General features: G+C 40.1%; 1 protein-coding gene across 2 annotated transcripts in view; it reads right to left on the bottom strand.

Moving 5' to 3' along the window:
- Positions 1–3,072: 3,072 nt before the first annotated feature.
- map4l (microtubule associated protein 4 like) overlaps positions 3,073–25,729 on the bottom strand; it is a 96,404-nt gene continuing 73,747 nt past the window's right edge. For both annotated transcript variants that reach the window (XM_036134914.1, XM_036134915.1), the window contains 11 exons: positions 24,394–24,743; positions 23,729–23,917; positions 21,372–21,483; positions 20,949–21,008; positions 20,450–20,706; positions 14,606–14,665; positions 7,594–7,686; positions 6,467–6,548; positions 6,259–6,368; positions 5,909–6,080; positions 3,073–4,313 (listed from right to left, as the gene is read on the bottom strand). In XM_036134914.1, coding sequence (XP_035990807.1) covers positions 4,309–4,313; positions 5,909–6,080; positions 6,259–6,368; positions 6,467–6,548; positions 7,594–7,686; positions 14,606–14,665; positions 20,450–20,706; positions 20,949–21,008; positions 21,372–21,483; positions 23,729–23,917; positions 24,394–24,743 — 1,490 coding nt within the window. In that variant the 3' untranslated portion in view covers positions 3,073–4,308. The remainder of the gene's footprint in view (positions 4,314–5,908; positions 6,081–6,258; positions 6,369–6,466; positions 6,549–7,593; positions 7,687–14,605; positions 14,666–20,449; positions 20,707–20,948; positions 21,009–21,371; positions 21,484–23,728; positions 23,918–24,393; positions 24,744–25,729) is intronic.

A 25,729-nucleotide genomic window follows, 5' to 3' on the forward strand; every position in this document is an offset into this window, starting at 1 on the left:
TTGCATAGTACTGTGTGTGTGAAACATTTGAGATATGGATCTTCAGAGGGTAAGATAAAACGTTTTTGTTGTTGTTGTTTTTTTTACAGCAGTTGTAGCCAAACATTAAATGTGAGGCAGCCATATTGATTTTGAGATTGGGTTTTATTTTGACTTAGAGGGACTTGTTATTTTTCCAGACTTGAACTTTGAAAACTTTACTTCTGCGTAAAAACGAAATGCATAATTAACTGTGTCCTTTAACTGATCATTTAGTGCCAACACATAAAAAAAGGTTTTCAATTTCTATTTTGTCATGAATCAAGCAGGCTGAAGAAGTCTTGTTGAACAACTGTTTCAAAATGTCTGTCAGTATGGTGGAAGATGGAAAACTAAGCTACAGGGTTGGTGCGTGTATTGAAATGTTTGCCAGCTGCTACCCTCTGCTAATAAAGTACATTTTGTTAACCCACAGAGTAGTTACATTTATCTCGGTGCACAATATATTAAAAAAAGGTGCCTCAAAGTTCAGTGAGTCTTTTGAGCTGGGGATAAAAATATATGTACCCATTCAGTAAATGTGACCTTGCAGCTTGGCCAGAATGTAAATCCCAGAGAATGTCAACAAGAATAACACAAGGACAGCCTGGAGAGCTGAGTGTTTAACCATCGAGGCCAGCAGCACAACACCGATAACCCAAGTTGCGCTAAAATCCACCTCACAGCAGCTCATCTCTCCATACGGCGGCGCACTCTTACAATGAGCTACTCAGACACATCAAGACTACAACTTGCTCCTATTCTTCTACACACAGTCCTGCACCTATATCTATCAAAGTGCTTTGATACTTCAGTTATTCCTTCTGTAAAAAACAAACAAACAAAAAAACTCAAAAAACAAAAGAAAGGTTCACATTATTATTATTTTCATTTTCACATATGATCCACGCATGTGTCATGTGACGCGTGTGGCTTTCGGGCAACTTATAGGAATCGTTTGCAAGGAACGATACGATAATAAATACGCCTATATGTTGTTCTTAGCTTTCTAGACTTAGCTGTTGACTATTGGATCACTTGCTCTTTGAATACCGTAAGTTTCACTAAACTACCAAGACGGTTTTGTTCCCAGAAGCACACCCAGACAGTACACAGCTGACAAGGTTTTACCAATATACAGTAAAGCAACTTGAGTACAGTTATATCACTTGAGTGCATCAATAAATGAACAAGACTGTGTTCAAAGTACGCAAACCTTTTTTTTTTTCTTAAGGGAACTTTACACAATCCATGTGGTGCTGATAATATTTAGTGTTCCAGACACAGTAATATAGTGCTAGTTTAAATAGGTACAAGATGGGGAGGGGGGGAGGGGGTCTCTTCTTCTCTGGTGGGGGTGTTTGTCAGGAAGTTTTTTTGTTGTTTTTTTGTAAAGTCACAGAGCCAGACTATCAGTGTTCAAGAGGCTAAGCAGCGCTCTCTACAGGATGGATGCAGTAGTAACACTTCACACATCTGACAACTACAGTACGCCACAGACACGTCGCAACTCCCTGCGTTTTCACCAGAGGCCTTCCCAACCTTGAAAGCACTGTGAGCAGAAAGGACACAACCCACTCACGTTCAATTTGTGATGTATAACACATTTTTGAAGATGTTCTGACCTAAATCAAAGCCGTATCACAGTGCCGAGTGGAGCCTACAATTACAAGTAATGTAAAATATCTTAACCTAAGGTAAAGTGTTAAAAACAACTCTGCCAGCTGCTCAGAAAAAAAAGACCATTGTATGTGTACAATAAATGTGGCAATGTGAACAAAACAGAGAAAAAGAATAGAAAGGAAAAGATCAAGCCTCTTCTACCTTTAAAACAAAGTGTGATGTTTTAGAAAGAAACCTTCAAATGTATGGACTGTTCTGGGATCAGCTTCGCTAAAATACTGCTGCAGTCATGGCATTTTGGAGCTGGACAGTTCCTGCTGTCCAGCGCTGTATGATTTAAGAACATTCTGCATATTATAGTGTCATCCAACGTAAATTAAGCATGCTGCACAAAAAAAATGTAACATAAATGTTTGTTTTTTCCCCCCTCATCTATTTACAATACAAATGTCAGGGTAAAACATGTGCCTAAAAGAGCAGCAGAAAACTAGAGGTCTAACAATCTGCTCCACTGACTCTCACCACAAGTAGTAGGATTTTATTGTTGTCTACAGGTGAGCCGCTAAATGGCCACAAAGCTTCAAACATGAATGCGATAATGTTCCCCTTGAGCGGTAGCTCCCCCTGCAGGTCGACTCTGTCCTATCTCTGAACTTCTGTTCACGCTGTCGGTTCTCTGTCCTCTTTCTGTCTTTGTGTCACGTAAATGCACAGGTGGCGAGAAGCCTCCAATTCTAATATCACTGTATTGCTGCCAGAAAGCTGGAGAAAGACACGGGAAGAGGAAAGAGATGCAGAGGCGCTGCAACACAGGGAGCCAGTGTGGAAAATATGCAGTGATGACTGAACAATGACAACAATGACTGAAAACAGACTATTAGAATATTGGCGTGAGCTATCAAAGCAAAAAGTGGTGGTTTTCAGTGAGAGTCTTCTCGTGTGCTTAGGCACACCTATGTATGCATGTGTGTGCATATATATATATATATATATATATATATATATATATATATATATATATATATATATATATATATACACATAGCTTGACAATCATTATTTTAGTACTCAGATCTATGCAGATCCTAGCACGACTAGTATTCTAAATATTAAGTATTCAGGGATGATGTACGCTAGGGGTTGCTGGTCTTACATATTTTCTAATCTGTGACATCCACTCAGCTAGGATATTTTGTGTAACCAAATAACCAAATAATAGATACTGTATGCAGAAAGTGCTTTAAGAAGTACACAGTGTGCCAATTCCTTCATATTTACTGACTTAAAGGGGGAAGCAGCATGTGGTTTAACTGTATAGGTTAACACTTATCAGGGACTTACTTCTCCTGATACAATCCTAACTTAACACAGTATGATTAGTTTAAAGTCAAGACGACACAGAGAAGCTTAAAACATTCTCCATCCCTCCTCTTTCAAATATTATTTTGAGGTAATCGCATTTTTAAAATATGTTTCTAACCAAAATACAGAGGTTGAAAGCCTAAAAGGATAAAATACAGCAACTGTGCTTAATTATGTTCGGCCCTACTGTTATCTGCTTGAAAAGCGTTTACCTCGCTCGTGACCTGGATGAACTTTAAAAAGCTTCCAACATCCCTGTGCTTCCTCTGATTTCAGTTTTAACCACCTCACTGATACTGAAAATAGCTAACTCTGAGCCATCTTCCCTCGGTAACAACATCAACACTGAGGAAAGTTGTTAAATATGGTATATTCACGTAAAGGTCAGGTGTTTGAGTTTCTAACCCGTCTGGCCAATCGAACTGAAAAACAGACCCGATTCCGGTGATAAGCTTGGTTCTTGGTGATTCTCTTACCCTGACGTGTCGCCTACATCTAACAACACGACACTCAACAAGCTTATACACTTCATTAGATTCTTTAGCAGTTACAGATTTAGTATAACTCTGTGGTGTTTTTTAGAACCACCCCTACCGACTCCGAGTATCAGGATAATGTTAATACAGAGATAAAAACATTACTGTGATTATTTTTTTTAATTGAATAAACTGGATGGACAATATCATAATGATTGTGATTAAATGATGCGCAATGAGCTGTTGAAGAGCAATAAGAATGACTTGATGCGACATAGTGACATCTGATGGGGTGAACTGGAAGTGAGGTACAGTTCTACCGACACGGTTAGAGCATTGAGGGAGTTTTGGAACGTGAATGTCCTTCAAACAGACCAGAGAAAAATGTTTTATCAGTAGTTAGACTCACAGGTTGAACAATATTTGAAAACAGGTGACTCTGCTCAGGAGTGTTGTCTGTGTTTGGGTTGTTAGATTTTGTGAACGGGGGTAAAGTTAACTATATCTGGTGGTTACAAGATAAGTAAGCTTGTAGAACCCCACTAAGACACGTGTAGACAAACACCAAGTGGTCTTCTTTGTAGGTAACAGGGCAAAATGTCAGCTCGGGTACTTTGAGAGGTCGAAGATCGGGGCTGGTAGAAGGATGCTGGCAGGCGGACCTCAGAGAAACACTGAGAGGCAATCGGTCGGTTCGCCGCTGCAGTGGGTGAGTTGAAGGACAGGGCCAGAGGGAGGTGACTGCAACGGTGGTAATTTTGTTGGTCAGTTGATTGACAGGTCAGTGAGCATCATGCATGTCCCGCCACTCTCTGGAGCTCACGGGGACTCAATCTGTGAACGGCAAAAAGAGAAAAGAAAGCAACGGACTCAGAGAAATCACACAACAAAGCCACAGAAGGTCTGGAAAGATGCAGAGGTGGAAATCTCTGGACTCTGTAGACTTAATAATAGTTTATTTGTTCTTCTTTTACCAGGTTGCAGCTGTTTATTGCGGTTTCATTTGAATGACAGGCCAAACGGCCTTCTTTTGTTTCCTATGGTATACGTGCTGTAGCCATAAATCAAATGTGCCAGATCTGATAGCAGCATCAGGGGAAGATTCCTGCTGTCTTTGAACTAGCAGACTCTGGTGGCCTGTTGCAGCAATGAAGAATAATTTATCCACAAAAACTAGTTCATCTTGACTCGGAAGGTCTCATAATTTCATTTGTTGGCTATTTTTACCTCTGCAGCAGATGAGCAGAATGTGTATGCATTTGTAGCAGAGCACGTACACCACTGAAGTAAGATTGTAAAAGATTACAAATATGTAAGTTAATATGGCTAAGATGCAAATAAAACTGCAATAAACCTACAGACATTGCGGCCAGCATATATTTACAACTACACCTTGATTTAATGTGTTTTAAATGCTAAATATGTTCTATTATATTTATGTTTGCCTGCATTTTATGTTAAGCTTAACTTAGGTTTATGGATGATCGAGTTTTGATAAAATTTTACTTGTAAGATGAAAAAGAAGACTTTGAGTCTGAAAGCTCTTTTTTTAATAACCTAAAGAAGCAAGAAGCGGCGCCCAGTCACCTTAACCAAGCCTGAACTTGATAAACTGGAAAAAAATGTGTTTGTGTTGTTTTTATTTATCTGAGAGAAACAGCCAGCCACACAAAACAGCTTTCTTGCTTCAGAGTAAAGTTACTGGGAAGACAGCGACTAAGTTAGCTAGGGATGCTGCCACTTTTAAGACAAGGGAGACTGAACTGTGAGACCTGACAGAACCTGGAAGCGAAGCCTAAACTTGGTTCCACGAAGGTAAGCAATGTAGAGGAGAGCTCTATCCTGTCTTACGGTAAGGCAGGTTTCTGGCACCCACCCTTCAGGCCTACTGCTGTTGGGACCCCTCCCCAGATTTCTTCTAAACTTTCCATCAGACTCCAAACAGGTATTTAGGGAATCCAAATTATGTGTGTAAACAATGAGTGTACCCCTCCAGAGAAGATAACACAACTTCATTTGATTCCTTTGAAGTTGTGAGATTAAAATCATATAAAATCATTCAATTTACAATTTACATGTTAATATTGTGCTTTTATAAATAAGTATATTTTCATAATCTGGTATATTCCTCTCATTCTTTTCCATTAAGGGCGCAATTTAGGCTTCCTGCAAAACAGAATTTATCCTTCAAAGAAATATTTTAAAGACTTGAGACTGATAAAAATATATTCAATGAAACTGAGAGGATTTCATTTTCTGTTCAGACAGACCAACTGAAGCCTCTAGTTTCACCCTTGTTGCTAACCACAAACACAAAGTCTGCTTTTATTTACCCTTTCTGTGTCTGCTGGTAGGTCATCTGTCTCATTTTCCCAAATAAGCTATTTTTATTTTGCCACAATGATTATCGTGTAGGATTTTGCACCCACTTGTCTCAGTGATGCGTTTGTCTAAGCTAAGGGGCTCCTTTAGTCCGTCCCCCCCGAAGGGGGAAGGCGTGGGCTCCTTCGTGCCATTCTCCTTAGCAACGCCTGCCGGTGCTGGTGTCTGCTGCGCAGCGCCACTCGCGGCTGGAGATGTCTTCTCTCCTGTTTTTTCCTCCTGTGGCCAAATATAGATAAGCGCAAGGACACACAGAGACAGGTGGGTAGAACACAAAGATGTTTTTCTCACAGCCAACTCTCACACTCCCACGCCATCTAGTGGCGACAGGCGGTAGCAGCACAGTGAGTCAGCAGGACCAGAGAAGACAACGCTGCAGGTTGTGTTTAAATCTGACCTTGTGTCCATTTGTCTGTTCGCTGCCTGGCCCCACGTTGTCCAGGGATCCCATCTTAGACTTGGTCTTAATGTTGACCTTGTGGGACTCGATCTTCACGTCCCCACCGCCTGGAGTGGAAAACCGAGAATGGATGTGAGAGCACTGTGGAGTTAGGCGTGTAAAGGGGGGGGGAAGAGCAAAAGAGAGGTGCAGCTTAAAGTTAAACCTGGCTTGTGTTTGATGTTGTCCTTGGAGCCACATTTTGAGGTCACCTTGCTCACGTCAACCTTCTTATTCAAGATTTGAACCTGGGGGAGGACACAGATCATAATGCTGCCCGTTAAATCACCAGATCCCGTGCGATCCGTAACATCTTTGTCATCCACTCAGCTTGACAGCAAAAATTGGTCATTTACCTTCAGAGGTGTCGGCATCATGCTGTGGGGATGCTTTTACCGCATATATGCAATATGCAGGAAAACCGCATTCAGCATAAATTCCCCAAAAATGAAACATTTTGAACATATTTTATACGCCTTTGTTTGTCATATGCATTGTTTTTTTGTATTTCATTTACCACACACACAAAGAGCAACATGTTGAAAAGCATCTATTGTAAAACATCTAATGGTGCTCTTTAGTCGCAGTTCCTAGATAATAGTGGGTGCTCCTGGGATTTGAGTCCCTTTTTAGACTCTGGGATGTCTTTATAGGCGTCACATGATCACAACATGCATGCATTCATGTGTATCAAACGTAAAAATGGTGTGCGACATCCGCAGGCGCATAACTTGAGAATGGCAAATAAGCCTCGTTTGATCTTTTGACCGACTACATGTAGGTGCACGGGTCATCAAACCTTTGGTGTTTCATTAACAAATCTTAGATGGCGAAGCTGTTGTTGAGAGCAGACAAGAGATGCAATAGGATAGTGCAGCCGGCGTTTAAAGCAGATGGAAAGAACAACCGGAGGGGTGGACGCTCAAAAGTAAAATCAATCAAAAGTGCAAACAGTGGGTGCCACTGATGTGCTAATCACAATGCTTTAATTCCAAGCTACTTTGAAGATGATCAGCTTCATTTAAACGTTTGATATAGGAGAAGGCGGCTTTATAGCTGAACTCAATTTCCTCCTCGCTCTGATGGACGCTCCAATAGAGTTTCTAGATCAGAGCCAATCAGGTAAGGATGACGGCTCCGGTGCGCCGACTCTACATCAGAGTGAATGGATTTCTTTGTAACGTTTGGTTTTCAAGCAAGCTGTGAGGGCTAAGCGCGAGATATAAAAACAAGGAGAGATGCAAATGCGTCCAACCTATCCAGAGTCTTGCCCTTCGCCTCAGCAGTACTTACATTGCCACCTCCAGGGACATGTTTGATATTGTCCTTGGAGCCACAGCGGGAGGTGACGTGGCTGAAGTCCAGCTTTTTGTGCACTATCTGAACCTAAGGACAGGCAGGCAGACACACACATAAAACGGAAAAAAAAAAACAACAACGGAAAAAAACGAAAGAAAGTATGAAAGAACGAAAGAAAGAAAGAAAGAAAGAGAGAAAGAAACAGAAAGAAGTAGCAGAAAGGAGCAGATCAGCTGGCAGCTTTAGATGAGGGAAAACAGAGTAGACTTGTACTAAAACTATGGAAGAGATTCTGTTATTCAGTTCACATATTTCCATCTCTATATTAGCTCAGTGGTTACTGGAAAGCATTGTTAATGGCACATTTTGAGAAACTGTTGCTTTAAAGGTGAGGGCATTCTCACAGAATAACAAGAGTGCTTCCATAAAATGCATTGCCTACATTAAAACAACACAGAAAACCAGTGAAAATGAGACGTGGCACATGCAGCAAAAATAATCAGTGATTTTGTTAATTGGTGCTTCTCAAAAACAAAGAAAAAGCGAGTGACAGAAAAGGCTTCCAAACACTTGAATATGATGTTGATTGTTTTCATGATCCTCCCACAACCTACTATACTGATTTGTTTGGCTGGGAAGTCTGCATTTGGGGAGAAAAAAAAAACACATAACGACAAACCAACCTCTGCAACAAACCTGTAGTTCACCTATAGGTTGAAACATGACAAATATGAGATGAATGCAGCAACTTTTACTTTGATGTCTGCTTACTCGTTCATGACTCTCTGTAGCGTCAGAAAACAAAATCATCAATGAACATACTTACGCACACACAGATTTAGAACTGCGTAGAAAAATCCCACATTCTGACCCAGACAGTTGTACTTTACATTCAACTAATAATCTTCTATTCCTCAGACTCTGCTCTTAAGACAATCCAAATGCAATGACTATAAAACTGTTATGATAAACATTTGATTTAAACGTGCCCTGGGTGTGAATGATTTGCGGACACACACAGAACGCAGAGCCCAACGGAGTCTACAGACAAGTCTGATCCACTAGTTTAAAATTGCTTTGTTTCATTTGCCGTAATAATCTAATCTCCAAGCAAGACCGTTTTTTTTTTTTTAAACTGGTTACAATTCAGTTCAGAAGGTACCACCTAGACATCTGAGGTCATTAAAAGCCAGCCAGTTTGATAGTGACCTTCCCGGCCGTACCGCTGTGTGTCGTGATATTCCCCATGGCCGGTGTCAAAAGCTGCACCTCCTGAGGTTCGAATAAAATATCGGACACAAAAGCAGCTCAAGGTGGCCAGAGCTCAAGAGCAAAGCTGCTTCACTTTGAGTTCAATCCAGTGTTTTTTCTTTTCCAAACTTTCTGCAAGTTATCACTGGCATTTAGAGAATCTAAAAGTGATGCACAAAATCCCTCAGGTTAGTTTTTAAAGAGAGATGATTTAACAAGTTAAATCTTAGTCATCTAAAGATAACCTAAACCCATTTGGTGGTTTCTTTAATTTTATATTACATGTCTGATCGCTGCTTTACATGGTCTAACTGCACCTGTTAGTGTGAATCACATAGATCAATTGGCATTCAGGAGAAGGAGAGGCCACCTTGTTACAGTGATGGTTTTTATTCGAGCTGCATCGATTTTAACTAGTGCTGTTGGTGGTAAACTGCATAAACTGATTGCTTCTCACAACAGACACTAATGTGTCATGTTTATGCTTATTATTATATTTGGTTGTCAATATCAAATAAAGAATGATTTAAAGCTGGTAATTCCTGACATATCTGCAAATATTTAGTCAAACAGCTCAAAAAATTTGCCTAACAAACCCCCACACAGGGCTAATAATGCAGAAGGTGAATCCTTAATATAACTGTAATTGAAGCATCAAGTACACCCTGCTGCTGCTGGTCCTAATGGGCTAAATGCACTGCTGCACAAAGGAAATTAAGATATGCTGCTTTAAGTAAATAATGCTCTGTCACAACTCTAGGACCAATTATATATATATATATATATATATATATATATATATATATATATATATATATATATATATATATATATATATATATATATATATATATATATATATATATATATACACACACACACACAATTGTGCAACATTACTACCTGATTCATGCAATTGCAACTCAAATGTAGCAGTATTGACTCAATGATGACAATACTTCATCTCCAGATCAACTATGCAGATTTACTTCCCTTTTCATCCAGAACTCAGCGTGACCTACTTACAGAATACTTCAGCTAACAGTTATTTGACCATTTGGAGACATTGGAATTGTGTAAAGGCCCCAGATGGCTGGTTGATCCTTAAGTATGTGTTGTTACAGTAAAAAAAATAAAAAGAGAGAAAGGGACAAAACCCTGTTCTGACATGTTAAATGTCCGAATTCTTCACCCTTTATCCTAATATATGTAAAAGGTACAACATGGTGGTGCATCAAAATTAACAAACTTTGATGCTGAAAACTAGTCCATGCATTTGTTACTTCAAGGCTGGACCATTGTAATTCTTTACTATCAGGAATCCCACAAAATGCAGTTCAAAGCCTTCAGCTGATCCAAAATGCTGCAGCAAGAGTTCTGATGAAAATCAACAAGAGGGATCATATTTCTCCTGTTTTAGCTTCCCTTCATTGGCTTCCTGTTAAATCAAGAATAGAATTTAAAATTCTCCTTCTAACGTATAAAGCCCTTAATAATCAAACTCCATCATATATCAGAGCTCTGATTACCCCGTATGTTTCTAACAGAGCACTTCGCTCTCAGACTGCAGGTCTGCTGGTGGTTCCTAGAGTCTCTAAAAGTAGAATGGGAGGCAGATCCTTTAGCTATCAGGCTCCTCTCCTGTGGAACCAACTCCCAGTTTTGGTCCGTGAGGCAGACACCCTGTCTACTTTTAAGACTAGGCTTAAAACTTTCCTTTTTGACAAAGCTTATAGTTAGAGTGGCTCATGTTACCCTGAGCTACCGCTATAGTTATGCTGCTATAGGCTTAGGCTACTGGAGGAGAACAGGGTCTATTTTTCTCACTCTGCTGAGTTCTCCTACTCTTCTCCAATTTGTTGTAATTTCAGCTTTTAACTATGTTCTTTCTGCCTTTTTTTCTCTTCATAGTAGGTACATCTGGTCTGGTTTCTGTTCACTGTGACACCATCCAGGAGGGCAGATAATCTGCCATTACACTCTAACATAGAAACGTAGATTCCTGAATCTACGCTTTTTCAGGAAGAGTGAATGCTGCTTGTCAAGACTCAATGCCATCTGTTGGGTTTCCTTAGATAGGAAACTTTTTGACTTTGTGAATTGGTGCTATATAAATAAAATGTATTAAATTGTAGAAAAGGATAGGTACAAAAAACCTTAAAAATTAAAAAGGAAGTAATATAAGTGAAAAAAACTGCAATAGAACAGAATGCATAATTATTCTTTCAGGTCTTTTAAATCAGGTGCCAAAAAAGTGCCACAGTGAGCATAGAGTGGCTCACTGTGTGAAAGTTTTTTTAATTCAAATGAGGATAATGAGGGAGAAATATGATTCTGTGTATTTGACCATATTACTGTGGTCTATTGCAGTTCATAAATAACTATTTATATTTAACTAACTTCTGAACTACAGTTTTAATTCTGGAAGCCATATTTGAGGAGTAGATCTAGCCATTAATGACAAATCGCAAAATTATTTGTTGTCAGTGTGCCAAACAAAAGCACTTCACTATCTATAGTAATGAAAGCAGAAAAATCCAATGTTTTTGTTATACATTGAGGACACTACAGTACAATTTGTGAAAACATTTGACTCTTGTAACTAGATAAAAGTGGGACTTTATACAGTCATAATAAGGGTTTAATAGAACATTTGTATGCAATGGCTTTGAGCTAAAGGAAGGATTTTATTGTCGATAGTCTAGACTACATAATAGGTTATTTTCTTAACATCAAGGAAGCTCCCTGTTATTGTAGTAAAAAGCACATGGATACCACTAATCCCATATTCTACATAAAGGTAAATGTTTCATTTGTTGTTGCTGTGTCAGTTTTTGCCTCCGTAGTTGCAGTGTGAAATGAAAAAGCCCAGCAGCAGACGTAAGACGGCTTCCTCCAATCTCTTTGTGTCTAAGTCTCCTTTCCCTGGATAAAAAAAAAAAACGACCCGATGACGCAGGTGGCACAGGCGACGGATGACTCACTAAGCACAGTTGGCACACATACACTTATCACGTGAGAGTACGCACGCACACACACACACACACACACACACACACACACACACACACACACACACACACACACACACACACACACACACACACACACACACACACACACACACACACACACACACACACATTTAAAAACACAATAGAGCAGCTGGATATGAACACATACTCCTCTTGTGCTTTTGTTTTCTTGTGAAGCACATAATAACCCTCCTGACTGATTTCAACTCGTTACTGTGACGTTATGGTTGAGTCTGAATCCTTAATCGTTATGAGCGATGACTCAAATAGTAGCTTTTAAACTTTGCGTTAAGTTACAAATAATATTCCGCAGCGTTTATGTCTGCAGAATATTAGGTTATCATGTCTCTTGATCTATTTTACTTTTTTAACATTACAACCACCAATTTCAATGCATTTGTGAGATTTTTTTTTGTGACAGCACAACGTAAAGTAATGCATAACTGAAGTGGAACGAAAAGGATACATAGTTTTCATCCATCCATCCATCCATTCATTTTCCGACACGCTTATCCCTGTTGGAGTCGCGAGGGGTGCTGGTGCCTATCTCCAGACGTGGTTTTCGAATGTTTTAAAAATTAAAAAAAGGAAAAGGGTGGTGTGCTTTTGTGTTCAGCTACCTTAATCTGGCACCCCTAAATACAATCCACTGGAGTCCACATTCTTTAGAGGTCAACTACTTAGTAAAAGAAAGTCCATCTGAGTGTTATTTAATTCCAGTATAAATTGAGTAGTTCTGTGGATTTCCATACAGTAGCCTTGTTAGAAAACATCAGTGAGTGAACAGCATCATGGAGACTAAGGAGCACAGCAGACAGGTCATAAATAAATCTGTGGAGAAGTTTAAAGCCGGGTCAGGCTAAAAAAAATATATTATACTATTGGAAATTTGATATTGTATTGTTAAGGAAGAGTATAGCACAACTGCAAACCAACCAAGACCCGGCCGTCCACCTAAACTGCCGACAGAGCCGCTCTGCCGTAATTCTAGTGGAACTGCAGAGATTTCAGTCTCTAGATGTGCTGCAAGAACACATGTTTTTAGACTATCATTTGTTAAAACATTCTCTAAGTCTAAATATCCTTTTTCTTGCACTTCATTAATGACATAAACTCTCAGTAAAATAGATTGAAGTTTGTGATTGTAATGTGACAGAATGTGAAAAGCTCAAGAGATATAAATACTTTTGAAAGGATTAACGACCAGCCTAGAGTTTGCATTGTTTATTTCTTGTGTGTCTTTTTGCCTTCAGACTCTTTATTGTCACTGTAACTGAGAGATGAAAGAAACTAGAAACAGACACAAGGGAAGCAAAACACAGTGTGTCAAATTTTCAGCTTGACATCCTGGCAGATGTACTGCAGCTCGCTAATCACGAGTCTGAAACTTTTTTTTTTTCCCTGCTTATTTTGTTCCTAGGTTTGATCTGCACATGAGCACAGAACACTGAAAATGAAGCAAAAAGAGAGAGACCGTTTATCCACGGCAATACTGAAATCAGAGGTCACTGTGAGAGAGCAGGAGAACAGAGCCAACATGTTGAAATACTCCATGTTATAATACATACATAAAACAATATGGATCACTTGGTGTGTCCTTTAGACAGTGATTGGATGTGGAGGTGTCAATAATGGAACTGGCTGATTTAGAGGATAAATGGCACTGGTTTTGATGCACTGAGATTATGGTACATAACAGGTGAAAATAAATGAATTTCTTCAAGGCATGTATGCCCAGTGTGATGTGTGGTCACTACAGCAGCAATGTGGAAATGATAAAAATTGCTGTCAAGTTGAGCTATGTGTGCTTTTACCCCTTTTTAATAATAGTAAAAACAAAATCACATTGTATATGGAGGGGAAAATATGCTGACATCATCATTAATCCTATCTTGCTACAGTAAATTCACAGCTTTTGAAAAACAAGGTTGACATAGTTAATGGAAAATTTTTAAACCTTAGGCACATTACCAGTTATGCCCATAATTATTCATGCCTCTGGCAGATTTAGGTTAACGTTTTTCATTCAGCCAAGATAGAAAATGAGAGGCATATTTAAAAAGATAAAACAAAACAAAAGAAGAACTAACAAAAAAAAATTAAACAATGCATTTTGAGCTATTTATATCCTTCCCGATAATGAATGGAAAAATATTTGTTGACATTACAACAATCAAACCCTTTGTATAATTCCTGCCCAGCCTGTTGCTGCTGGTTTTATGACGGTTCATCTTGGGTGATAAGCTCTAAGTCTTTCAGGTTGGAAGGCCTCCTTGCCATCACCCTAATCTTCAACTCAGATTTAAGTCAGGATTCGAGCTGGGTTGCTTCAACACACAAATATTACTTCTTGCCAGACCAATCATGTTGGTAAAATTGAAAGAGTCCTTAAAAGTCTGCCAGTGGTATCAATAATTTTAGGCTTGCCTTTTTTTGGCATTTCATTTCTTAAAATATATAAAGAAATAAAGCTAAACACTGGCTGATACACTCACAAGACAGTGGAATATTTTGCTGTCACAAAAACAACTTTTACAAATAAGTTGAAAAACGCACACACATAAAAATGCAATGTGTTCTTATAGGCATGTTGTTTGTAATGTTGACATGAACAGCGAGTCATGGCGTGTGGTGAGTGGGTGTGGATAGCATGGGTGGCGTATGTGGAGGATGCAGATAGGTGGGAGCATGTAGAGGTGTGCGAGGTGGCAGAGACTCACTCTGGCCTTGGCGGCGGGGGTGGAGGGGTCGGATGTCTTGTTGTTCGAGGTGGAGGAGACCTGGGGAGACAACCAGGCCCCTAGTCAATAAAAACCTCCAACCTACCACACGCCAAAGCACAACGACGTGGAAGAGCAGGGGTCAGTGTGGGGGCATCAGGTGGATCAAAAGGAGAATGGCTGGATAAATCCCATGAATGTGTGTGTGTGTGTGTGTGTGTGTGTGTGTGTGTGTTGTTACAGCCAATTACCATGAAAGCGCGGGTAGACAAAAACACAACATGGATCAAGTGTCTGGATGTATGAAACATTCTAAATAACTTTGTATGGAGTGCGTGCAAATGGATCGAGGCAACAATTCAAATGGTGAGAAGCTGAAGCAGATGGAGCAACTTAAAAATGATCACTATGAATAACAATGGATTAGTTCCTATCGGTTAAGAGTGAATCATGTCTGCGAGTAAGAACAATTACAATGCCTTGCTCATGTATTTATTCACCTTGGACTTTTTCACATTTTTCAATCATAAACTTTGTGTTTTTTATCAGGATTTCAGAAAACATGTGGCTAGCCTTTATATTCAGCCCCATGACTGAATGCAGTCATGTTTCACTGGAATTATAACTGCTAGCCTTTTTACCAGCTTTGCACATTTGGTGACTAGTTTTTGCCCTGTTTCTTAAATTCAGTCGGCTTGCATGGAGAGTGTCTGTGAACAACACTATCCAGTTTTCTGGCTGCATGTTTGGTCTTTGCTCTATACCACCCTCTGACCTTTTTTGTTTTAGTATATCCCATATTAGTATATATTAGTATTTATCTCATCCCACCTTCCTATCAGTTCCACCCAGCTTCCATGTCCCTGCTGGAGAACACCGATCCCCATAATGTGACGCTGCCACCCACTGTGGTCAGGATGATGCACAGTTTTAGTTTTTATCTGCAGAGCGATTTACTTGTAGGACAGAGAGTTAAACTTTGTTCTTATCTGACCAGAATATACCTTCTGCCATGTGTTTCCTGTTTCTCCTACCAGACCTAACCACAAACAGCACTTCTAATAGCTTTCTCTCATGAGTGGCTTCCTTCTTGCTACTCCTTCATAAAGGCCAAATGTGTGGGGTGCGCAGCTAATAGATTCTCCAAAACCTCTCCATTGTGCAGTAAAGATGATGCGTTCTACATTTTACTCAATTTTTGGACAATCTGCGACATGTTCAAAGCTTGGGATAATATAACTTCTACGCTGCCATGACATGCTCCTTTATCTTTAGTGATGCTGTTTGTTCCCTAATATTCTATAACAAAGACCTTCACAGAAACACTGGATTAACACAGAGAATGACTTACACACAGGCGGAATAAAGGCAGTTGGCTACACTGGATTTAATTTAGGAGTATCAGATTTAAAGGGGCTGAATGCAGATGTGCCCCACACACTTTTCTGTTTTTAAGTCAAAATTATGCATCTGTTTCCTTTCAATTCTAACTTTGTGTTGGCATATAACACACTTTATTTGGGCTGCAATGTAGCAAAATGTGAAAAAGTTCAAACGGTGAGAACATTTTTGCAAAGGCACGATAGAAAGCTGCGCAGAAAAGCATAAGAAGAGTTATAAAATCAGGCAACATATCCCAACAGTAAATACAACACCACCAGTCCTATTCCAAAGTATTGGGACAAATCATAAGAAAAAACAAAACAAATGACAAACCTATGGCGGAGGGTATTTCAAACAAAAAAATACAACAACAACAACATGCAAAGTAGCTGAGGCTAGATCTGGTGGACGCAGAGTGTTAGTAACTGGAATCTAAGGCAGGGGTGAGAAGTACGACGACAGAGGGAACATTCAGGGTCCTACAAAACACAGTAGACACATCAACCTGAACATCCAAGGCCTATGCATACAGTTTAAAGAACTGTATCTAGCTTTAATTTATCTTGTAATTAAGGTAGAGAACCAGGGTTCAAGGTGAATAGGAAGGTGAGTGATGCTACAGCAGATGTGTGCATGCTGTTCTCCTTGATAAATTCGGTGCAGATGGTGTCTCCGCGGGTCTGTGGAGGATATGGTAAATCTGAGCAGGTTTGTGAACCCTGCTCAAGCCAGACACAGACTGCTGTGTCCCAGCCTGCAGCTCCTCAGCATGACCAGGCAAAAGAAGGTTAATGACGTGTGGCTTGGACTGGCAGACATCTCTGCAGCTTTTAAGGAGAACAGAAAGACAGAAGCTGCTTCTGTGCTTCTAGATAAAAAGGACATTGAAATGAAGCTGCATCACACAGGGCAGATAGATTTGACTACAAAAGAACAGAAATGAACATTCACTATCTCAGGGAAAGCAAAGGCATAACCATGTCCACGGTATGAGGAAATGAAAGCAAACTGGTTAACACCATAAAATGTAAAAAAAAAAAACAGAAAGGTATCTGCAAGAAGACAGCAATTATTTGGAGGTGATGTAATACAAAATAAGTCAACACTTTGAAAAGTGTTGAATCAAAAGTGCTTTTACAATTAATAAAGAAGTGGCAAGATACCAGACAACTGAGTGACAGATAGCTTAGTTAACTAAAGCTTCAATAAACTAGAGCTTTACATCCAATAACCTTACTTAACCTAAGTTAAGAACTAAAGATGGCCTATCAGGTGATGGTATGAGACAACCCTACATTATTTCTTTGTTCTTACACTGTAAAATACTACCTAGCAAAAAGCAAAAAAGCCTCAAATCCTCAGCTTTACTTGATAAAAACATATCTTCCTCCTACTAATTGCTGCATATAAAATAGCAAGAATACACATTAAGCTTTTGACTAATACTTTACTGTGATTCCATGTAATGTGGAGCTAAAAATGCATGTCTGCACACATAGAAGTCACTACCCGTTTAAAAACACAGTAGTGATTCATGTGGCAGTGTTGTGTACAGTTCCAGTCTGAAGTTTACACCCAATCCTCATGGATTTGAAAGGTTTATTAATTTGGGGCTTTTAATTGTGCTTTTGAACTGCTAATTTTCCAGGGAGGTGTAATTCAACAAACTCTGCATGCAGGTTTGACTTTATTGGATCAGCAAGGCACTCAAAATATTTTTAAAGGAGGGAAACTAGTAGCATCCACCATAAGCTTCTGGCATCATTCAGACCGGACATTTGACCAGTTTCTTTACCAGAATTGAGTTTATTTCAAATGATCGGTTTTCACCTTTGAGCTCGACTGAAATTTGCAGTTGCCCACATGAACAGAACCAGGCTGTCTGTGTAGGCACCTTGTCAAGAAAGGTTTTATGGTCAGAAGACACAAAGATTGAGCGTTTTGGACACAATGCCAAGAAGAATGTTTGAAGAAGGCAAGGAGATCCCAGGAAAGCAGAACCGCCTGTCAAGCATGGTTTTGGGAGCATCAGGCAGAGGGTCAGTTTTAGGCTGAAACCTAACCTGGCGCGTTGCTCGAAGAAATCTTCAACCTCCAAAATCTTCAACTCGACCTCAGGTCAATGGCTGGATGGTTGAAGTTTGGACACACTGGGGTATTTCATTAGCACAGTAAAACTGGAAAGGTCCTTTTGTGGGCTGTATGTAAAAGCCTCGGTCCAGGAAACATACCAGTTTAAGTTAAACCCGCAATTTCTTGTAGGATGATGAGTGATGTAATATTCAGAATAACAGAATGAAGCCATAACTCTGTTTTTCTGAAACTTTCTAAAGGGAATTTAACATGTTTGCGCCAACATGTACAAAATGCACAGTAAAGCCAAACATGTGCACCTAATTCTTATCTTTAAAAAACACTAAAGTTCCATCCTGAGCAAAGCACAGTTCTAAATTAATATGCCATTCATGACCACGGTGAGTGGCTGTAAACTTCTGAACTGTAGCCAAAAAAAAAAAAAAAAAAACCTGGTTCTGTCACAGATAACTTGGCAAAAATGGACAAACGACAATGAGCTGCACTGACAGAATATCACAAGGCAAGGCAAGCAGATAAGAGGATCATGTCCGTGATTCAAAGTGACGGCACAATTCTCTCCCCAAGACAGGGAGCCTCAAACACTGAGGAGACAGAGACAGACAACCCACTCAGGTCACTGAGACATGACAAGATGTCACACATGTGCATGTTTGAATCTTTCCTCAGGTGTCTGCCATGGAGCGGCAGACTCTCAGAGGGAGGGAGAAACATATTGAATCAAAGAATTAGACACTGATGAATACTGATAGTGGTGCATGGTGAATGGAGATGAATGCCAGAGGAAGCAAGACGAGGGAACAAAAGGATGGCGGTAGATCGATGCCGGGGAAAAGCAAAGATGTTATCAGAGAGATTTATAGCTGCTTATCTCCTCATTATGAGAACAACTATGATCAATGCTCCACGAAACCTTCTTCAGCGAGACATGCCGTTTGAAAAATGATCCTCAAAAGAAATAAAGCCCACTCTGTCTTTCAGTTATACCAGTACATAATTCAACTGTAAGGCATATTGGTAATTAGCTTTAAAATGTCTACAAACTCAAGGTTTATGCAATTTACATGATTCGTTTTCAATGAAAGTGTGAACATGTTTGCAATTGCATTTGAACATTTTCCATGTTATATTGTAACTAACAGCATAACTGATTTTCCTTGCTAAATGCCTGGGGTGCTTTTATTGTTTTTGCATTTTAAAGCAAATGAAATAAGCAGAGGTGCATTAAATTGTTGTTGTCAGCAGCAAGGATATTCTCCAAAGAGAGGTCTGACCAGCTATGCTGATTAGCATCAGCTAATTGGTGTTACCTTAAGGCCAGAACTCAGTGCCCAGCACTCAAACAGTAGCCCTTATTATTTTCAGCCATGAGCTGTGCAACTCCTAAACTCTGCTCTGTTTCCAAGTGTTGCAGCTCGTTACATATTCAGGCTACTTCTTCTGTCTTGTCTCTGCTTTCAATGTGTGGCCTCTATGTCGGCGCCCTGCACCGATATAATAAAGTTTTTTTTTTGTTTTTTTTTAAATATACAGCTCTTTTCACTATTATTGCAGTAGCATAACCTGGTCAACAATTTACGGCAGTGAGCTCTGAAAACTGCATTTACCTCACTCTTTCAGCCTAGTTTGTCATAGGTCCAGTTGTCCTGAATTTAATTTATTCTTATTGTTTTGACTGGAGATATAAAGCAATACGGTAGCTGATTTTTGGAGCTATTTACTGACTGATAAAGATCAACGTGCATCAGCTGAACGGCACGTTTTCTTGTCTCTGCTATTTTGAAAAGTGAGTTAGAGAAATGGGCCCCTGGGTCACATTATGCTAATTTCCCAGATAAACAGGAAGTCATGTCCATACAAATGAAACATTTCTTCACATTCTGTTCAACTTAAAAAAAAGTGAAATATAAATGTAAAATTTGTTGTTAACATTTATTGTATAGAAATTGTTAGTGGTAATTATAATCAGCAACTGTGATTTGGCTAAAAAACTATTTTTTGAACACGGAATTAAAGGCTGGATTTTCTAAACTTAATTTCCTGTGACAAATTAAACTGAGTAGTTCTCCAGTTCTCCTTCACCGTCACCATGTGCTTGCTCAGCATGCCGCAAATGACTCGATGCAATTGGCTGACCTTTCTTAGATGGATAACTAAGTTTGACTACACTGTAATATAGGTACGCAATATAGAGAAAGAGGTAGCCTTTAGAATAAAACCTATGATTATAATGTAGCACCTGGAAGCTATTTGAATTACAAACCATCGGGTTGTCTGTTCTGCCTATCAGAAATCCTGACAGGAACATCTCTGTTCTGAATTATTTATTGACCTCTCAGGTGCAGGCTCCTTTTCATTCCCCTTTACCTTCCCGCCTCCTGGCTGGTACTTAATGTTGTCGATGGATCCAATCTTAGAGCGCACATTCTTCAGGTCTGGCGTCGGAGCGTTGATGGGTCGGGGAGTACGGGGAGGGCGAGGGGCAGCTGGCTTCTTCTCCATGGGGGTCTGCTTGGGCACGGGGGGCTTTGTGATGACGCGACGGCGATGGGTGGAGGCACCTTCACCGTTGGTCGAGGCAGACGGGGTAGCCGGAGTGGCTGTGGATGCTGGCCGTGGACGTGCTGTGGAGGACAGGGAAAATCACTATATATAATCAGAATAGGTTATAACAATGTAACTTTCAAATCAGAGATATAATGTTCAGAAGTTTTGGCAGTCCATCTAAAAATAAACTGTGTCTATTTTTAGTGTTTATTTTTTTCACATTGACAAGATTAAGAAAAGAGGACAATGTGCTGCTCTCGTATGCTTTTATAATTAGTATATATTTAAAATCTTATTTAGCGCTTTAGACTCTTCTTACCTGTAGTTTTGGGCTTCTTGGCCTCCGCTGTCTTGTTCTCAGCCTTGTCATTTTTGCTCGCTGAGAAGGAAAGAAAAAGATGCCAGTTAGACACAAACATGTCCCTCGCCGATTCACAGCCGGCTTTCTTAGAGAGGTGAGATACTGTTTGTGATGTGCGGATAAAAATACTTGTGTGGTGTCTAGGAAAGCTTGCACTTGAATCTAAAGAGCAACATATGATAACAGTTCAGTTAGCTTTTAGTCTGAGGGGGGGGGGGGAGTGTGTGTGTGTATGGGGGGGGGGGGGGGGGGGGCTGTTCAGTGGGGCTCATTGCTCCAGTTACAGTGGATGGTTTCATAAAGTAACTCTCAGAGACATACAAGCAGCTGGAAACACGATGGATGTCATCACTGAGGGGATACTGAGTCGTCTGCGTATACCTGCAGTTTTATTTGCAGCCGCTGCGGAGGTGCCGTTCTTACTGGGAGCCTGACGAGTAGCGGGCGTGGCTTTAGCTACAGGTGGGCGTTTCTCTGCCCCATTTTCTGGAGTCTGAAATTCAAAGCAGACGAGAGACAACCAGCTGTGGGTATGTAACAAATAACCCAGATCTACTATCAGGGCAATGTGCCCCTCTGGGAGTAAAGTAAAAAACCTTGGTGTTATTTTTAACCAGTACATGTCATTTAAGTCCCATATTAATACAGTTTCAAGTGATTCTCCTTTTTAAACTCCAGACTAATGCCAGAACTACAAATCTTCTGTCTAGGAGTGACAGCATATGAAAACTAGAGTCCTCAATGGTGATGTTTTTGTACTTTAGTAACGCCTTGTTCTGTTCTAGGCTCCGCCTCCTCCAAGGCTGGTTGCTGCTTCCTGGGTCCTAATCCAATCAGCAATTACCTGGACACTATTTATTGGCTGTAAAGCAGCACTTCAGGACCTCTTGGCTGCTATACTTCCCTGCTTGGTGTGTAGACTTGAATGCCTCTTTGTACTGTTGATATAATGTAAATGTGGTCAGACTGGCTTGGTAGGGGAGAACTGCCTTTTTGTTTAACCCCAGTTTTCTCCTATGTGCTTGTTAGGTAGGTTATATTGTAGGATTCTATATTTTGCTTTTTTTAGAGTTAGGTAAGTTTATGTTTTATTTTTTTTTGTGTTATGTTGGCCTGAGCTCTCCCTGAAGTTTTACCAGTCTGGACAGAAAATAAACATCTTAAATGCCATTTTGACTCCTCCTTTCACTATCTAAAATTATGATAGTAAATTATGATCACTTATGTCCCCTAGCTTTCTAGGGGACATAAGTGACATTAGAACGCTAGTCCATGCGTGTGTTACCTCCAAGCCAGACTACAGTGATTCTTTACTAACAGGAAGTCCCCAAATGCAGTTCAAAGCCTTCAGCTGATCCAAAATGCTTTAGAAAGATCTCTGATAAAAAGTAAGAAGAGATATTATTTCTCCTATTTTAGCTTCCCTTCATTGGTTTCCTGTTAAATCAAGAATCAAATTTAAAATTCTCCTCACGTATAATGCCCTTAATAATCAAGCTCCATCAAATATTAGATCTGATTGTCCCGTATCTTCCTAACAGAGCACTTTGGTTAGGAGACTGGTGAAGATTGTATTTATTCAGGACATTTACCAAACATGCAGAACCACAGGTCTCACAACTCACTGACTGCAACTGGTTACCAACAGAAAATACGCGCAGACTGGCCACGAAGTCAAGTTTAGTGAAGGAAAGGCAAACATATTCAATAAAGCACCCCACAGAGATAGCTGTATATATATGCAGTGGCCTGACCTATGCACACAAACACACAGCAGTTACCAAGATCTTACTTTTAAGTGTAAAATACCCTGACCCGTCTTCATAAAGAAGCTTTAGTTGGTGCTAAAAGGTTCATATCTTATTTTCTGATTAGAACAGTTTGTCATGTAAAAGAACGGCCCAGTTAAGTTAAAGTTCTTCAAAATGCCAATCATGAACACATTTTTGTACAACACTGACTGTTATTACAAGTGCCCAGATGTCAAATAAAATAAGCAGTTTTAGGTCTTTAATCTACAGTAGGGGCTTTGTGAATATATTCTATTGTAGTGGATTTTTTCTCATCAGTTAAATATGATTAAGGCTTGCCTTGGTATTTGCATAAATTTTATACTGCGGTCCTGAGTATCAGTGGCCTTTAAGCTTCTGGGGCCTCTGAGGGTACAGATCCTCCTTTGTGTCACAGTATGACATAAATGTATATTTGTACTTTTTTCTATTTGTGCTCCCATTGCTGTGTGCACTAAGGCCATTCAAATTGTAATCAAGCAGTGATGACAAATGCAAAGGATAACACCTAAGAAAAGGTTAAGAAACACACCTGAAATTGAAGAAGAAAAGCAGGTGGGACGAGGTTTTAATATTGCAAGATTAAAATGAGATTTGGGACAGAGGGATGGTCCATGATGTCTGGGGTCCCGTAGGACCAGAAACGATTATAAAGTTTTATTAGACAGGAGATTTATGTGGGGGGGGGGGGAAATAAACACCTTTATGAGTTTCAGCAAGTAATAACTCAAAGTTCCAGATTAAGTTTTTCTAAGTTTAACTAGACACTGCGTGGTTGATTACTGAGACTATTTCGCCCTTCTTCTATGCAAAATGTTTACCCATGCAGATCTATTTCTAATCAAGGTTTTTCTTTTACCCTATCATTTTCAAATATGGCCTTTACTTACATGGTTACATGGTGAATTACATGGTTAATCATACAAAACACAAAGGATTTAAACTCACCTTGGCTGCCTTGCTTGAGCCTGTTGTTGGCTGACGTTTGGCAGAAGTGGGTGTGGTTGCCTTGGGCACAGGGCTTTTTTTATTGGCTGCTGTGGGGGAGGGGCGTTTGGCCGAGTTGGCCGCATCATTGGTGGAGAGGGTGGATGGGCGTGATTTGGCAGAGTTTTGTTTGGCTGGACCCGCTTCAGGCTGGGTTATGGATGAAAATGGAAAAAAGCCAGAGCAGCAAAAAAGTAAAAAAGAAATTAAAGGAGGGCAAAGAGAGAGAAAAAAGCAGCCGTGAAATCCCAGCAACGACAGAGATATGGCAGCAAAGCCAGCATTCATGAGGCAATCATAAAAAAAAGGTTATAAAGGATCAACTCCAAAGCCACCTTCGAGAGCTAATGAGCCGTAAATTATAAAAGCACCAAATAAAAGAACTGAGCAGCAACCCGCAGATGGCAGATGAGGTGTGACTCACATGCACCACAGCACATCCAGCTAAACACCCACATTAAAAATCAGCACGATCAAAAGGTACAACTGGGGAAGTTTACTGATGCAGTCACGTGTGAGTGAGAAGAGCATTTCTCTAACCACTGCCACCCTGACTGTTTGAGTTGGCGTGTAGGGAGTGTGTGTGAAGGGCACTTTGTGTTGATGTGTGCCACCGAGACACTCACCTTGCTCTTGCTGTCAGCGCCTGCTACAGCTTTGCCGCCGTTGCCTGTGGGAGACTTGGCTGTGCCTTTTCCTCCCTTCTCTTCCTTCTTCTCAGCCGGCTTCTTCTCCTCCTGCTTCTTTTCGTCCTTGTTGGTCTTTTCTGGCTTGTCCACCTTCTCCGGCTTCTCGTTAGCCTTGTCGTTCAGCTTCTCCATCTTCTCCTCATTTTTGAGGATCATCTCTGACTTCTGATTCTTGTCAGCGTTGTTTTCCTTCTTCAGCTGCTCTTCCTTCTTGTCCAGGTTGATCTTGTCCGTCTTGCTGGAGACGATGTCAACCTTCTCCTGCTTGTCCTTGTTGTCAGATTTCACTGCCAGGGGACAAAAATACAGTGTTGTTGTCAGAGTTAGACCATTTTAATCAAGTAAGCGCAGTGAGTGCACACGGACCACATTTCTACTTAGATTTTATAGCTAAAGCCATGGTTTGAATAAGTTAGCAAGACGTTACTTTTCTTCTCTCTGGGGTGGATGAAATTATGAATAGTTCCACATTTCAGACAGTTTTGACCCATAATTTTCAGTGACAGGATAGAAATCAGAAGCAGAGATTTTTAATAATCACAGTGAGTCCAAGCATGCCTCTAATTCAACAGTACAATGGGTCAACTTGAGGGAAGAAAACCCAGAACCACAATTCAGAACAAAATATGTGGCGACATCAAAAGTAGCTGTGGATAAGAGATATCCAAACAATCAGACAGCTCTAGAGACCTTCTGCAAAGTAGAGAAGGCAATTATTGCCAAATTCAAGAGGTGGAATACTGGTAGACTCCTATAAGAGAAACTGAAATGAAATAAAAACCTTGCTTTAAGAAGGTATACAGTAACTTAAAAAGTATTCACTTTGATGGATTTGTTACATTCTGACCTGTAATTTAAATGTATTTTCATCTTATTGGATGAATCTGCGCAAAATAGCCTAATTTGGTAAAGTAAAATGAGAATAATATGTATGCAAGGAAGGCACCAATCAGAAAGCACAGAAACCAAAGGTAGGAGTTGCAGAGTCCACAGCAGAGACTGAAGGATCCGTCTATAGGACCACAATAAGCCATCATAGAGCTAGGCTTTATAGAATAGAATTCAACTCTATTGTCATTGCATTGTCACAAGTACAAAGCAACGAAATGTGTTCTCTGCTTTTAACCCATCACCCTTGGGGAGCAGTGGGCTGCCACTGTGCGGTGCCCGGGGAGCAATCTGGGGTTAAGGGTCTTGCTCAGGGACCCAGAGTGCAGGCACTGGGGATCGAACTGGGTACTTGCATCCTTCTCTGAGTGCAAGCACACTGCTC

This window comes from Fundulus heteroclitus, unplaced genomic scaffold, assembly GCF_011125445.2.
Source record: "Fundulus heteroclitus isolate FHET01 unplaced genomic scaffold, MU-UCD_Fhet_4.1 scaffold_94, whole genome shotgun sequence".
NCBI lineage: Eukaryota > Metazoa > Chordata > Actinopteri > Cyprinodontiformes > Fundulidae > Fundulus > Fundulus heteroclitus.